The sequence below is a fragment of the Colletotrichum karsti genome (genome assembly GCF_011947395.1).
Source record: "Colletotrichum karsti strain CkLH20 chromosome Unknown Scaffold18, whole genome shotgun sequence".
NCBI classification, from domain to species: Eukaryota; Fungi; Ascomycota; class Sordariomycetes; order Glomerellales; family Glomerellaceae; genus Colletotrichum; species Colletotrichum karsti.
The window spans coordinates 459878-474099 of NW_024065918.1; the positions used below are offsets into that span (position 1 = coordinate 459878).

The 14222-nt window shown below is 55.6% G+C and overlaps 6 protein-coding genes across 6 annotated transcripts; 4 read left to right on the forward strand and 2 right to left on the reverse strand.

The window, feature by feature from the left end:
• Positions 1 to 146: 146 nt before the first annotated feature.
• On the forward strand, positions 147 to 995 carry CkaCkLH20_06225 (uncharacterized protein; the record flags this gene model as incomplete). The annotated part of the gene is made up of 1 exon (XM_038888942.1): positions 147 to 995. One exon carries the CDS (start codon positions 147 to 149, stop codon positions 993 to 995), a length of 849 nt encoding a protein of 282 aa, XP_038745743.1.
• Positions 996 to 2032: 1037 nt separating this feature from the next.
• On the forward strand, positions 2033 to 5498 carry CkaCkLH20_06226 (nitrite reductase; the record flags this gene model as incomplete). Its single annotated transcript, XM_038888943.1, has 4 exons — positions 2033 to 2091; positions 2138 to 2288; positions 2337 to 4342; positions 4391 to 5498. 4 exons carry the CDS (start codon positions 2033 to 2035, stop codon positions 5496 to 5498), a joined length of 3324 nt encoding a protein of 1107 aa, XP_038745744.1.
• Positions 5499 to 6319: 821 nt separating this feature from the next.
• Positions 6320 to 7273, forward strand: CkaCkLH20_06227 (uncharacterized protein; the record flags this gene model as incomplete). The annotated part of the gene is made up of 2 exons (XM_038888944.1): positions 6320 to 6605; positions 6663 to 7273. 2 exons carry the CDS (start codon positions 6320 to 6322, stop codon positions 7271 to 7273), a joined length of 897 nt encoding a protein of 298 aa, XP_038745745.1.
• An 865-nt stretch (positions 7274 to 8138) lies between these two features.
• On the reverse strand, positions 8139 to 9394 carry CkaCkLH20_06228 (uncharacterized protein; the record flags this gene model as incomplete). The annotated part of the gene is made up of 2 exons (XM_038888945.1): positions 8139 to 9049; positions 9109 to 9394. 2 exons carry the CDS (start codon positions 9392 to 9394, stop codon positions 8139 to 8141), a joined length of 1197 nt encoding a protein of 398 aa, XP_038745746.1.
• Positions 9395 to 9739: 345 nt separating this feature from the next.
• On the forward strand, positions 9740 to 11299 carry CkaCkLH20_06229 (uncharacterized protein; the record flags this gene model as incomplete). The annotated part of the gene is made up of 1 exon (XM_038888946.1): positions 9740 to 11299. One exon carries the CDS (start codon positions 9740 to 9742, stop codon positions 11297 to 11299), a length of 1560 nt encoding a protein of 519 aa, XP_038745747.1.
• A 927-nt stretch (positions 11300 to 12226) lies between these two features.
• Positions 12227 to 13569, reverse strand: CkaCkLH20_06230 (uncharacterized protein; the record flags this gene model as incomplete). The annotated part of the gene is made up of 3 exons (XM_038888947.1): positions 12227 to 12862; positions 12917 to 13236; positions 13290 to 13569. 3 exons carry the CDS (start codon positions 13567 to 13569, stop codon positions 12227 to 12229), a joined length of 1236 nt encoding a protein of 411 aa, XP_038745748.1.
• Positions 13570 to 14222: the final 653 nt, after the last annotated feature.

Sequence of the window (14222 nt, forward strand, 5' to 3'; positions counted from 1 at the left end):
CATCTGCAGACAGGGGGCCGTCGGTAACAGCACCGAGGACAAGGTTGCTTTCCCCAGCGGACCTACCATCCCTGCTTTGTCATCATTTCCTTCTCCCACTCAGGAATTCTCTTTGCGAGCTCACCACCACATCCTCAGCATCGCCAATGGCATCGTCACGCCCAGCAGCCACGCTGCTGCGTTCCCTCAGACGGGCGGGACCGTTCGCGCAAGCCCCCCGCGCGGCTACGACGTCACGCCGCGCCCACTCGACCTTCTCCTCCGTCTCCCCCGACGAGGTCGAGCACTTCAACGCCCTCGCCGCCGACTGGTGGGATCCGCACGGCTCGTCGCGGCTGCTGCACCTGATGAACCCGCTCCGCCACACCTTCATCCGCGACTGCCTCAACAGCCAGTACGACCCGCCGTCGACCCCGACCCGGTTCCTCGACGTCGGCTGCGGCGGCGGCATCTTCGCCGAGAGCGCCGCCCGCCTCCCCGACACCGCCGCCGTCACCGCCATCGACCCCACGCCCGGCGTCCTCGCCATCGCCAAGGCTCACGCCCGGAGGGACCCCGCGCTGAGGGGCAAGCTGGAGTACAAGTCGGCCACGATCGAGACGCTCCCCGTGCCGCAGCAGCCGCAGCAGCTGTACGACGTCGTCTCCGTCTTCGAGGTCGTCGAGCACGTCTCCTCGCCCGAGGAGTTCCTGGACCGCTGCCTGCCGTTCGTCCGGCCCGGCGGCTGGCTCGTCGGCAGCACCATCGCGCGGACGTGGACGAGCTGGGTCACGACGAACCTGGTGGCCGAGGACATCCTGGGCATCGTGCCCAAGGGCACGCACGACTGGCGCAAGTACATCAACGATCACGAGCTGAAGGGCATGTTCATGGGCAAGGGCTGGGAGATGCCGCGCGTGCTGGGCGTCGTCTACATGCCCGGGCTCGGGTGGAAGGAGGTCAAGGGGAGCGAGAAGGTCGGCAATTACTTCTTTGGCGTCAGGAGGGTGGCGTGATGTCGGTAGACGAGGTCTTGTAATATACTGTACACTATTGGTGATACCCCATTAGAGCAGCGGCGGAACACGGGGTGCGCAGAGATTTTGACGGTATTCTGTGACGTTGACCTTACTGTGGTCGAATCCACTGATGACTTGTCCAGTCAGCGAGCCGAGTTCCGATTGCTAATGCGCCGCCTTTCGTGGTTCGATGTCGGTGGTATCAGAAATGATCAGACGAGGCATTGCCACAGGAATCCGGACAGACTCTGTGGAGCAATGCGTCCGGGTCTTGATCATGTCTTGAACATCCCGTAATACACATCAACAACCTCAACAAGATAACAAACAAAGTAAACGACTTTTAGAGTATGTGTATCTCGAACGCCTCTACTGATATCGGTAGTCGTCGTCCAATCAAGCCCAGTCGAAATCAAATAAGCTCCCGCTTATCTGCCATCAAGACAGACGTCCCTCAAGTCCCTTTCTCCTAGGAGCACTCGAACCTCAGAAGCCTCCCCACGTTCCACCCCTCGGTTTCAGTGGACAGAGACGCCTTTCTCCGCGGGCGCAACCAGAGCCGCCCGCTGCGGGCCGCGGTCCTGCGCCCCTGATTGGCCGGACGTGGCCTTATCATCCGATGGTGCTGTGCCTTATCACCCGCGATCAACCTAGGTAGAACGACCGTACAATTCCCAACTTGTAATACCGTGCCACCTTGACAATGCCATGCAGCAAGTCGCCCATGGCCCGGGCCACCAAACTCTGATGCTCAACCGTCGGAAATGCGTCGTTCAGATTGCTTCGCGGTGCGACGGCGTTGGACCAATCAGGGCGCGCGGCCCCTGGGACGTCATGGACCAACTCCCCGGAGATGCTGATCCCAGCGGATCGTGCTCGAGCTGGCGACTGAGTTCATTGTGCGCCGAGCAGAGTGATGCGTCTTTTAAGTACTCTTATCTACGTAGGAAGTCCAGCGTTTTCTGTTTCCTGGTACTTTTGATCTTCTCTGTCTTTGATTTTGTTGGCGTCTCAGTATCGTTTGGCATCGCACGATGGCAGAGCGAAAGAGGCTCGTGGTCGTCGGCCTGGGGATGGTCGGCATGGCCTTCATGTGAGTGTGTTTGTGGCGATGTAAACAACTTACTGACGTTTTGCAGAGAAAAGATGCTAAAGTTGGATGCGCGGACGAATGAATACTGCATTACCATCATCGGAGACGAGCCGTACCTCGCTTACAACCGCGTGGGCCTGACGAGCTTCTTCGAACACCGCAAGATCGAAAACCTCTACCTCAACCCCGAAGAATGGGTATGAAAACTCATAGCCGCTCTCAAAGCATGCGCTGACCGTCCGCAGTATCGCAACGCCCCTGAGGGCTCTCTGGGATACCATATCAACACCAAAGTCACAGACATCGACTCTCAAGCCAAGACAATAGCCTGCTCCAATGGCGAGATCGTTCCATACGACACCTTGGTTCTCGCCACCGGTTCAGACGCCGTTCTCCCCAGACACATCCCTGGGCACGACGCAACGGGCGTCTTTGTCTACCGCACAATAGACGACCTCAACAAACTGATTGCCTTTGCCGACACCAGGAAAGGCACCAACGGAGTCGTTGTGGGTGGTGGACTCCTGGGCCTGGAAGCCGCCAAGGCCATGGTCGACCTCGAGCGCTTCAACCAAGTGAAGATCATCGAGAGGAATCGCTGGGTTCTGAGTCGACAGGTCGACCAAGATGCGGGCGCCATGGTCGTCAGCCAAGTGCGCGACCTCGGCCTCGACATCCTTCTGAGCAGGCGGGTGGGCGAGATCGAGACGACCGAGGACAACCAAGTCAAGGGCGTTCTGTTCGAGGACGGCGAGCGTCTCGATTGCTCCGCCGTCTGCTTCGCCATTGGTGTGCGGCCGAGAGACGAGCTCGCGCGGAAAGCCGGTATTAAGTGCGCTGACCGCGGCGGCGGCATCATCGTCAACGACGACCTGAGCACCAGCTGTGCAGACATCTACGCTATCGGAGAGTGCGCCAGCTGGAAGGGCATGGCGTACGGTCTGATCGGTCCCGGTGTCGAGATGGCCGACGTCCTCTCCTTCAACCTCACACAAGCCAAGCTGCACGCGCCGAGGGCATTCAAGAGGCCAGACCTCAGCACCAAGCTCAAGCTCCTCGGCGTCGACGTGGCCAGTTTCGGCGACTACTTTGCCGATACCGACGGGCCAAAGTTTCTGCCTCCGAAAGTGGCGCGGAAGACGAAGAAGGACGAACAGAGCACCATCGAGACGTTGACCAACGGCCTGCCACCAGCCCCGGTCAAGGCTCTCACGTACCGCGACCCGTTTCAGAACATCTACAAGAAGTACATCTTCACTGAAGACGGCAAGTACCTGCTCGGTGGCATCATGATCGGCGACACAAAAGACTACATCAAGCTCGTACCGCTCGTCAAGAACATGAAGGAGCTGGAGGTGCCTCCGAGCGAGCTCATCCTGGGCGCTAAGAAGGATGGCGAAGACGACGGCGACGACCTGACGGACGACACCCAGATCTGCTCATGCCACAACGTCACAAAAGGAGACGTCGTCAACTCGGTCAAAGAAGGCACCTGCAAGACGATCGGCGAGGTCAAGGCCTGCACCAAGGCCGGAACCGGCTGCGGCGGCTGCATGCCCCTGGTCACGACAATCTTCAACAAGACGATGCTCTCCATGGGCAACGAGGTGAAGAACCACCTCTGTGCCCACTTCAACTACTCCCGCGCCGACCTCTACAACATTATCCTCGTCAAGCAGCTCAAGACGTTCGAGGACGTCATGCGCGAGGCCGGCAACGATCCTGCTTCGCTCGGCTGCGAGGTCTGCAAGCCCACGTGCGGCAGCATCTTTTCGTCACTATGGAACCGCCACGTCATGGACACTCCGATGCACGGCCTGCAGGAGACCAACGACCGCTTCCTCGGCAACATCCAACGCAACGGCACCTACAGTATCGTCCCTCGTGTGTCCGCAGGCGAAATCACCCCAGACAAGCTCATTGTCATCGGCCAGGTCGCGAGCAAATACAACCTGTACACCAAGATCACCGGCGGACAGCGCATCGACATGTTCGGCGCCAAGAAACAGGATCTCCTGGATATTTGGAAGACGCTGGTCCAGGCCGGTATGGAGTCTGGTCATGCGTACGCCAAGTCTCTCAGAACCGTCAAGAGCTGCGTGGGTACCACCTGGTGCCGTTTCGGTATCGGTGACAGTGTCGGCATGGCTGTCCGTCTGGAGGAGCGGTACAAGAGTATTCGCGCGCCGCACAAGATCAAGGGCGGTGTCAGCGGCTGCGTCCGCGAGTGTGCCGAAGCCCAAAATAAGGAGTAAGCCTGTCGTCTGCAATGAACGGGTGAACGCCGCTAACGTCACAGCTTCGGTCTCATCGCCACCGAAAAGGGTTTCAACATCTTCGTCGCCGGCAACGGTGGCGCCAAGCCCAAGCACTCCGAACTTCTCGCCAAGGACGTTCCTCCATCGGAGGTTATCCCCATCATCGACAGATACCTCATGTTCTACATCCGCACCGCCGACAAGCTCCAACGCACGGCGCGCTGGCTGGAGAACCTCCCCGGCGGCATCAAGTACCTCCAGGAGGTCGTCCTCGAGGACAAGCTCGGCATCTGCGCGTCGCTCGAGGCGCAGATGCAGGAGCTCGTCGACAGCTTCTTCGACGAGTGGGCCGAGGCCATTAAGAACCCCAAAATCGCCGCCAAGTTCAAACAGTTCAACAACACCGAGGAGACGGTCGAGAACATGGAGGTCGAGCTCGACCGCGACCAACCCCGGCCCGTCTTCTGGGCCAAGGAGTCGGCCAAGGACGACTTCAAGGGCCTCATCAACAAGTGGACCAGCATGGCGTGGCAGCCGATGCTCCCAGCGAGCCACTTCTTCGGCGCCGACGAGACCCCCAACGGCATCTCGGCGACGGTAAAGCGCGGCGACACCCAGCTCGCCATCTGGCGCATCCGCGGGCGCTACTACGCCACGCAGCAGATGTGCCCGCACAAGCGCCAGTTCGTCCTCTCCGACGGCCTCATCGGCGAGGAGCTCGGCACCGACACGTGCGACGACGCCAAGAAGCCCGACTCCGGGTGCAGCACCAACGGCGACGCGAAGCGGTCCGCCCCCTGGGTGTCGTGCCCGTACCACAAGCGCAACTTCGACCTGGCCAACGGCAGCTGCAAGAACGACGAGGAGGTCAGCATCGCCACGTTCCCCGTGGAGGAGCGCCCGGACGGCATGATCTACCTGAAGCTGCCGCCGGTGGAGGAGCTCGATGCCGCGCTGGGCACGGCCAAGTGGATGGTCAAGAAGGGCGAGGCCGGGGGCAGCCAGTTCGAGCAGCTGGACAAGAAGATCAACTTCAAGGGACACCGCGCGAAGAAGCCCGGCGTGAGGCCGCTGGCGCCGCTGAAGATGGAGAAGCCGGCGCAGCTGCTCGTTGGCGGCGGCGGGTGCGGGAGCGCGCCGGATTGGTAATTGGCGGGCGGCATTGGCGTTTGTAGGTAGGTATGCATAGATGGATACATGGGTAGGGAAAATCAAGCGTTGCGAATTGATAGAGTATGGGCTGTGTTTGGTGAATGTGTCTTGTTTGACTTGTCTCGGTTCTCGCTGTCGTCCTTGTTGACCTTGTCGTCGTTGTCGTCGTCCTCATTGTCGTTCTCATCATTGTCGTTGTCGTCGTCGTCCTACTCCTCGTAGTATTTCGCTTCGTATTCGGCTTTATGTTCTGTCAACCCATAAGGCACGTTCAACGGGGAGAGGCGTCCAAACTATGACGTTTCCTAGGGATCGAGGTCGGCAAGCACCCATAGCCTAAGAAAACTTTCTTCTTTTTCCATATTATACTGCACGTGGCTTTGCTGCTGATGTTGGCAAACCTACACGTGTAAAGGTCAATAATTGCAATTCGCCGCCGACACAACGCAGCAACCCTTGTTATCTGACTCAAAAGCTCGCCATATCTGGTGAGTAGACATTTTTTTCCATTTTATATTACTAAAACATTCCCCTGGAAGCTTCTAGGCTGCTATATCTAACCTCTATGGCAGAAGTCCAACTTCTCAAGGTGATGGCAAAAGCTTTGGGGGCGAGAAAAGAACCTTGAGGAGACATGCCAGACTGTCTACTTAAGGAGGCCAGCTCTTCTCACTTGAACTCTCCCGGTCTTTCGTTTCCGCAGACAACAACTTCTTCTATTTATTTTTATTTATTTTTTTAATTTGTTTCTTTATTCACTCACTTCCTATCAATAACAGAAGAACGAAATGGAAAACCGACACCCTCTACAAGACGCAATGAACCAAAAGACTGTGGCAGCAGACAGCGCTGGTGCGGAGGCTGCGCAAGATGATGATGATTCATCACTACGCACTCAAGTCTCCGACACAGTCACGAAGACCGGCGATGGGAATTCCTCGCCCAAGGACATGGCCTTGCAAGAAGCTCGGAACGCCTCTGTTGAGGAGCTTGACGGACTCACAGCGGCCAAGTGGAAGTTTGTGTACCAATACGTACATGAACTGAAGAAAAGGGGCGCGTTTACCAACTTGGCGACGCTTTGCTTGATGCACAAACTCTTTAGTACGCAAATGACTACCCTTTCCCCAAAAGATCCTTCATGGCTAACACACATGTCAGACGAAGCCTTCATCAGCAACAAGCACATGCCGTACGTGGATATGGCCCTGGCCTCCAAGTCTCCTCTGAACCCGGTCTATCCGAACCCGGGCTACGTCAAGTATCTCGAGATGAGTCCGCTCCCGGCAGCAACGGCCGCACCGCCCGCGGCTACTGTCCAAGCAAACGAGACGCGTTCGACGCCGATCTCCGCGGCCGCTGGGAAGAACGGGCCAACACCCACATCATCTCCAGGTACTGCAGGGAAGACTGATTGTGAGGCACAGAAACAAAAGAAGCTATTGATCGACAAGACCCGAACGATTCTGAGAGAACACACTCTTCCAGGGGCACGCGAGGCGCACATCCAGGACCTCTACGATTACGCACCGACCCTTCTGAAGTGCAACATGCTCTCCCTGACCAAGGAGAGAATGAGGAACATCATCAGGCATCAGTGGGCCGAGCACACTGCCGAAGAGCAGAGATTCAAGAGCCGGGTGGCTGCAGACGACTGGGCCGGGAGACAGAAGCACAGGGAGGGGATGGGTGTGTCGCTCAAGCGGCCGGCGTCGCCGGGAAATTGTGCCGATAGGCCGATGAAGCAACAGTGCCGAGGCCCCAAGGCCTAGGTATCTGGATGGCCTGGAGGGGTTTGAATTGAGAATCGGGAGACTCAAGGCTAGGCAGTCTATGTCGTGAAAGTAGAAGTGTTGAATGGCGAGTGCTCGGTTTTAGACCGCGCGAGTTGCTATGAAGTCAATGCCGGACAACCTAGGTAAGTCTACATCAATTTTTTACATCTACGTGTGAGTTTGACAGCGAAACAACTGTGATCTTGAATATAAAATCGTTCCTCGTAGCGTCTTGGGGGTCAGTTGCAAAAGGCGGGTGACGTTGCACAGAGTCCTAGACCCGCATCCACCGGCGAGTGATCTAATCCAAATTGAGCTAGTGCATTCTAGAAACTGCCCTTTCTGTCCGAATGAGGCAGGTAGGGAATGCACCCGACTGGATGAGCACCGACCACCTGCTGCTGCTTTAACAGCTTGAATGACATCGTCGCGAGAAATGCCACATCAGGGTTCGCTGTTGCCTTGTGATAGGATATTGATCGTTCATGGCTGTTTAAGAATGATCATGATTTGCTGGCGAGAGTAAGTTGCATGCTCCGGGGGTCTCGACGACGCTTACCCCGAAGTTTGGCACCCGCCATTGATTTCATTCCCAAATTGACTCGCTTTGACAGTTGCATATTCTGGCTTACATGGATCTGATTGATTCTCTACGTACTTCCAGTCTTCGTGATATACACAGTACCTGCGCGGCTTCCTCCGAAATCCGAAGCACTTGTCAGCCTTAATTAGTAGAGGTCGGAATGAATGCCTCTTCTTCGCCACTTGAACACCAAATGTCGCGAGTCCTTTCCGGATCATTCGTTACCTCATCCCATTGCCGGCAGACCATTCTCTTGTATGCCTCGGCCGTCAGCGACCCTCAGTGTTCCATCTTCTTCTTCTTGCTGACACGCCCTTCGGCGAAGCAGTCCGACTCTGTTGTTCTCTGTCTCTTCTGACCCGACCTGATTCCGTCCAGTAGGCATCTCGTCATGTGCTCTCGGCGTTGTTCGCGGAGGTAATCGGGGAGAGAGACGGGATTTGACATCGTCTCAAGATAGAGGCTGTAGCTAGAGAGGCGACTCCAAAGTATCGTGAGGGGCTCAAGGAGCAGTTCCGGTTGGTTCTGAGATACGAAGGGAATGAAGAAGGACTCGGTGTCTCGTGAGGCCCAGGCGACGCCCAAGCCCATGCCCGCTTGTTGCTGAACTTCTTTCATCACGCTTCGGTAGCAGCGATCGTGGTCGATGTCTCGAGGGATACGGACTTCAAATTTTCGAAAGTCCGAGCCCAGTATGCTGGGGTCCAGCCGGGAGACCCAGCCTTCGATCTCGTTCTGAACGAGCTGCGATAGATGTGCTCCATGGCGTTTGGCATTGCCAAATACCTCTTCAGCCGAGGCAAGAGGTACGACGTTGCGGTGATGAGACGAAGACGGTATGGTCGGGACGGGGTTTGTGGACTTTCGGTATGTCTTGGCCTCTGCAATGGTTGGATCTTGAAGAGACGAGCCGATCACAGGTGTGGAGAGGTGGTTGACCGACTGCTCAGCCAGAGCAAGCCACTTGCTCTTCGAATCGATGGCAGCGGGCGGAGGAGAAGGACACTTAGGCGAGTCCCAACAAAATTCTTTCAAGTCGAGAATCTCGTTGGAGTGTAATTTGAAGAACTCAGGCCTGTTCGTCTCCAGCCACTCCGCATAGCCATGATCAGCCACCATGCCCAGGCGTAAGGCTTTGACGCGAATGGGACCAAGATTGTTCTGCAACCACTCCTCTGGCGTCAGCTTGACTGATTATTGAGTTAGCATGAATAATCGATGATGAGAGCAGTCCTGTTCTGTTACTCACAATCGTTGAGCCAGATGGACACCATCGCGGACAACAGCGAGGACTCGATGCTGACTCTCATTTGTCCCATATCGAACATCATTTGATAGCCGATCGGAAGGTGTCTTTCAAGAGTGTCTCTGATCCATCTGATGTCGAGAATCTTGCCGTTCTTGGCTTGGATGAACTTCATGACTTCGGTCAGCACATCGTCATCGCTCTGATGGTTTCCATCGTGAGAAGGGCGCCAGTCGATCGCGTAGCTTTTGGACCACGGGCCGATGGCGGCACCGCCGATGAATTCCATGGCTTTTGTGAAATTCGCTGTGTGTGAGGGAGGCGGAAGATTTTGCGAATGTGTCGAGGTAGAATACTGAAGAGGAGGCGATTCTTTGTTCGAAGCAAGTTGTGCGGAAGGAGCTCCAATGTGGGTCCCGGCCGCTTGACCTTCAGGTTGGCAGTTCCTTCCTTCCTCGATGCTAAGGTGACCACTGACTTTCCCGCGCTTTGCAATCAATCTGCCCAGCAGCCTGAGGTGTCCAGGGAAGTCGAGTTCCTTCCTCCACTGACTATCTTCAGTTCTGGGTTCGTCTGAAAATCTTTCTCTTTCCCTCTTTCCCATCTTCAACACCACTACCACCAGACAACAAGGATGAACGAAGACTATGAGTTTCGTCGCCGCTTCGGCTCAAATGCGCCGAGAATGAATAGTTCCAAACATGGATATGATTGCTCAACTGAGCGAAGCTATGTGAGATCGCACTCAAATGAGTCCAGAGCTAACAGTTATCGCCAAGGAAATGGCCGCTCGATTGAGCAGGGCTACGCCGGATCGCGCTCCGTCGCGTCGATAACGAGCCAGTCAAACGACGGAAATGGCTTCACCAACGAGCAGAGCCACTCCAGGTCACGCTCCAACGCGCCCAGAGTCAGTCACTCTTACAACGGACATGGCCGCTCAAACGAACAGAGCCACGTCGATGAGCGCTCAAACGAGCCCATAAAGCGCGGCAACGGACATCAGCCAAACGAGCAGATGCCTCATGGTACGCCTCAAGCGACGGTCTCTTCTGTCGAGACCACACTTCAAAACTTCAACATGGAACAGCGTGTGGCCGACTACTTCGGTGAAAGACATCGTGTGAAGGCGGATTTCCTGCGATCGTTGGATACAATGTCGAGCTATCCGTTTATCAGACTCAGGGTGGAATTTCTCCATCACCACCAAGTCCCCGATGATTGCCCCCCAAACAATTCGTCGACTGGCCTCGGGACTCAGTCTCATGCACGAGATGGTTGTGGAAGCCAGACGGCAGGCCAGACTTTGAGCGCGAGCGAAACGGAGAGACGTGAGAGCCCGCTCAGATTGGAAAGATACGACGACGACGGGAGTCAGTGGTCTGATTCGGGTTCCGAACGCAGAGCCGACACGAGGCCCAGGTCGCAGAGTCCCGGCACGCTGCCCGCTGCGCCGCCTCGACCTTCAGCACAGTCATCGCGGCCCACGTACAATTCACGCCCAACTGGAAAACACGGAAGGAGGTCCGACAGATGGCGATGGGAAAGTCGAGACAAGCCCCCTTACAATCAGAAGGTGTACATGACTCCGCAACGGCGGAAGAGCTTCGAGACGAAGGGCGACGAGGCATTCCACTCCAGGTTCCATCCGCGGAATGTCTGTGGTCAATGTGGCCACAGAGGACACTTATTGTGCGACTGCGCAATGCCCGACGACGACGGATGGATCATGGGATGTCCGTATTGCAACACAAAACTTCACTTTTGGGACTCGTGCTCCCGCAAGTCTCGGCTGACGAAAGCCCAGAGACACGAGCTCGAGTACAAGCGTCGATGGAGGAAGCCCCCTCTTCGGTCCAACATCCCCTTGGTTCAGAGGTTGGTGGAGTACGGTGAGCAAATGCTGCCTGTCAACGGATGCAGACCCATTGTCTGGAGTAAAGCGTTCACCCGAAAGCTTCTCGACCTTCCGCAGGCCAACTGGCCGTGGCGCCAACACATCTACAAAGATGGCGACTGGGTTCATCTTCCGCCGGATTACCGACTGGATGCAATGTCCACAGTAGAAATACTGGAGGACGAGGAGCTTTGGCAAGAAGTCAGCCAGCCCAGCAATGAGAGCAGACGAGTCACGTATCGGCGAACAAAGGAAATTGACGAAAAGCTCGCGCAGGCAACTCGGACGAGCAGATAGCATGACGAACTCGACGACTATGTGCCTCCAGACGGCGATGCTCAAATGAGCGAGGCTGCCCCTGATTCGAAAGGCGCAGTCCAGGGCGAGCATGACGACGTTGACGCTTGGGACGATTTGGGGAGGGAATAGTGTTGGGTTTCAACTGACGCCCTAGGGAGTAGATGGCTGGGTTTCGACTGAAACCCTTGGGATTAGACAGTTGAATGATCAAGTTTTGTTTTGTTTTGTGAAATGCAGCATCGTGAAGTCTTGTTTTGTGAAACGGAGCTTCGTGAAGCGGTTGAGACCCGACCGTGCCGCTCGATTTCCACTTCGCCTTTTCGCCTTGTCCCCAACAACGATACGCCTCACCCCGTTGACGATGACGCATTCGACCCATAGACAATAATACACAGACCTGCTCCGGGGTAACTCGACCAACCCTTCCAAGTCCGAACTCGCGACTTGGTGCAAGCAGTAGCTCGTATCCAGCTTTCCACACTTGCCATCCTGTCATAGTTGTCATCGAAGAGCACACCTGCGCCGGTTTCGTTCATGATCATTTTGTAATTATCTTCTTTGTGCTTCATCTGGTGGCGCGTAAAGTTGGGATTGTAATTCTGTCGTTCGTCTTGTGTCTTGTTTGGTTGACTGCATGGTATGGATTGTGGCCAACCTCGTTCGTTCCATCAGTTGTCCGAGTTTCCCTTGTAGTGCTCTTGGGATCTCAAAGTCGGTATACACTCGTTCCACGCATCGGTAATCTTCGGATGCCCGTCCATGGCCACATGAGCTTGATTATCTGGTCTACCCACAGCCTTAGCGAATTACATATTTCCTGCGTAGCTTCTCTCAATTCCCAACCGTTTTCTACACCGTCGTTTTCCCGAACCTTCTTCAGCTACCCTGAAAAACCTTCACGACCAAGCATACCGTTGAGGCCTATCAGTGGTGATTCTTGGCTTTCTTCGTAATGGGCTCGTCGGACTGGGTCGGCTCGAGCTCCGCAATCGTGCGCTTCTGAACCAACTCCCGACGCTCCACCTCGGGATCCTTCTTGGGGGGCGCTCTGGACAGCATTGCAGCCCGCACTGCCATGCAGTTGTCGCCTGAGGCATTGAACATGATGGCTACCAAATCATGCTGCTCCTTGTTCAGGAAGGCGAAAAGGGACATGGGATGCTCGGCGGTTGTCAGGTATCGGGCATAGTAGCTGAGGTTGTTCCACAACTCGATGTAGCACCGTATGAGAGCGTGCGAGTAGTCGGCCTCCATGTGTGGGACGAGAAAGACGTCTTCCCCTCTCTGAAACCAAACAACGCGCAGACCCGGGATGAGCAAACTGTGCGCCTGGCTAATGACACTTCGGTAACAGCGTTCATGATCGATGCCCCGCGGAAGCAAGACCTCGAACTTCTCGTGCTCTGGGCCCAGCTTGCTGTAGTCGGGCGAATCAGACTTGGTGCACAGTTTTCGTAGATTTCGGTACCATCGTGCCCGCGTTTCGCTGGATTTGAGAGCCGCTTCCTCCTCTGGGATGTGAGGCTTGCTGACGTGCTGAGCGACACTGACGGCGGCCTTCTAGCCCGCCGCACTCGCATTGTCGGACTGATGGCCCTGCAGAGGCGTGCTCACGGCTGGCGGCGGCTGCGCGCTTGCGGGAGTATCCTTCTTCATAGGCAGGAGGGCGGGTGCCGGGGCGGGAGTTCGGGCCGGTGTAACAGCAGGAGTCGGAGCGGGAGCCAAGGCACGAGTCGGAGCCGGGACGCGAACGGGAACTCGGGTGGACACTGGCTTCTTGCCGAGGATCGCATTCTTATTCTTGTTGAAGAACTCGGGCTCGTTCTTCTCCAGCCACTCGGTATAACCGTCGTCGACGACGATACCAGGTCGACCATCCAGCGTCGAAATGCCACCGAATTCATTCTCGTTCCACTGCTCTGGGGTGAATTTCACTAGTTGAATACGTTAGCACGAGCAAAAATTTCGATCTCGACTGGTCACTCACGGTGACGGGTCCAGATGAGCCTCATGACGCAGTAGAGAGTGAAGTCCATGCTGACCCTCTTGTATCCTTTCTTGAAGCAGAAGCTGTATGCGCGCATGGCGCACTGCTCCATCACAGTTCCCAAATTCTTCCAGGCGAAGACATCGTCTGCTTGGGCGCGCATGACTCGGATGACGTGGTTAATGACGATGCCGTCATCCTCGTAGACCCAATCGGCCGGGAGACGCCAGTCGACCACGCGATTCTTGACCGTGGCGGGCGGGGTTTCGCTCGCCTCCATGTTGTCAAAGTTGTTGGCGTTGACGACGGGTCTGGATGAATGCCAAGATTGAAGGGAAGAAAAATTAAATGGAGGAAAGATCTGGAACTGAGGTGAATCCTGAAGTGAGTCTTTGTTGAGCCCGAGGTGCTTTTTCAAGGTGGGTCCCGGCTGATTGAGCTTCACATTGGCAGTCCATCAGCTCGTCGATACCTTACTGGTCACGTCGCCCTTTGCAATCGAAGTTGACATTCACTGTAACACCTGGAGTGCGTCGTAAAATGGCATGGACTCGCACAGAATTGGAGGGCGTACTCATAACACAAGGTGGTTTAGTAGCGCAGTATTATTGTAAAAGATTGAGAATAATATCTTCTATTTACAATTACATTAGGGAATGCCAAGGGCGATCCGTAGTAGCTGTTGCTTGAGAACGGCGATAAGCCTATGCATGTCATTAAGAAGAAAGAATGGCTGGTTGGTATGAGATATATACTAAAGAGCAGGAAGCCTTCTAGAACGTCGATCCCAACTGTGTTACGAAAGGAGACAAGTGCGTCGTCAAATGGCATGGACTCACACAGGATTGGTTGATACATGAAACGAAATGGATACACAGAAGCGTTGGGGGGGGGGGGGGGGGGGGGGGGGGGTTTTTTTTAAAAGATAAAGTA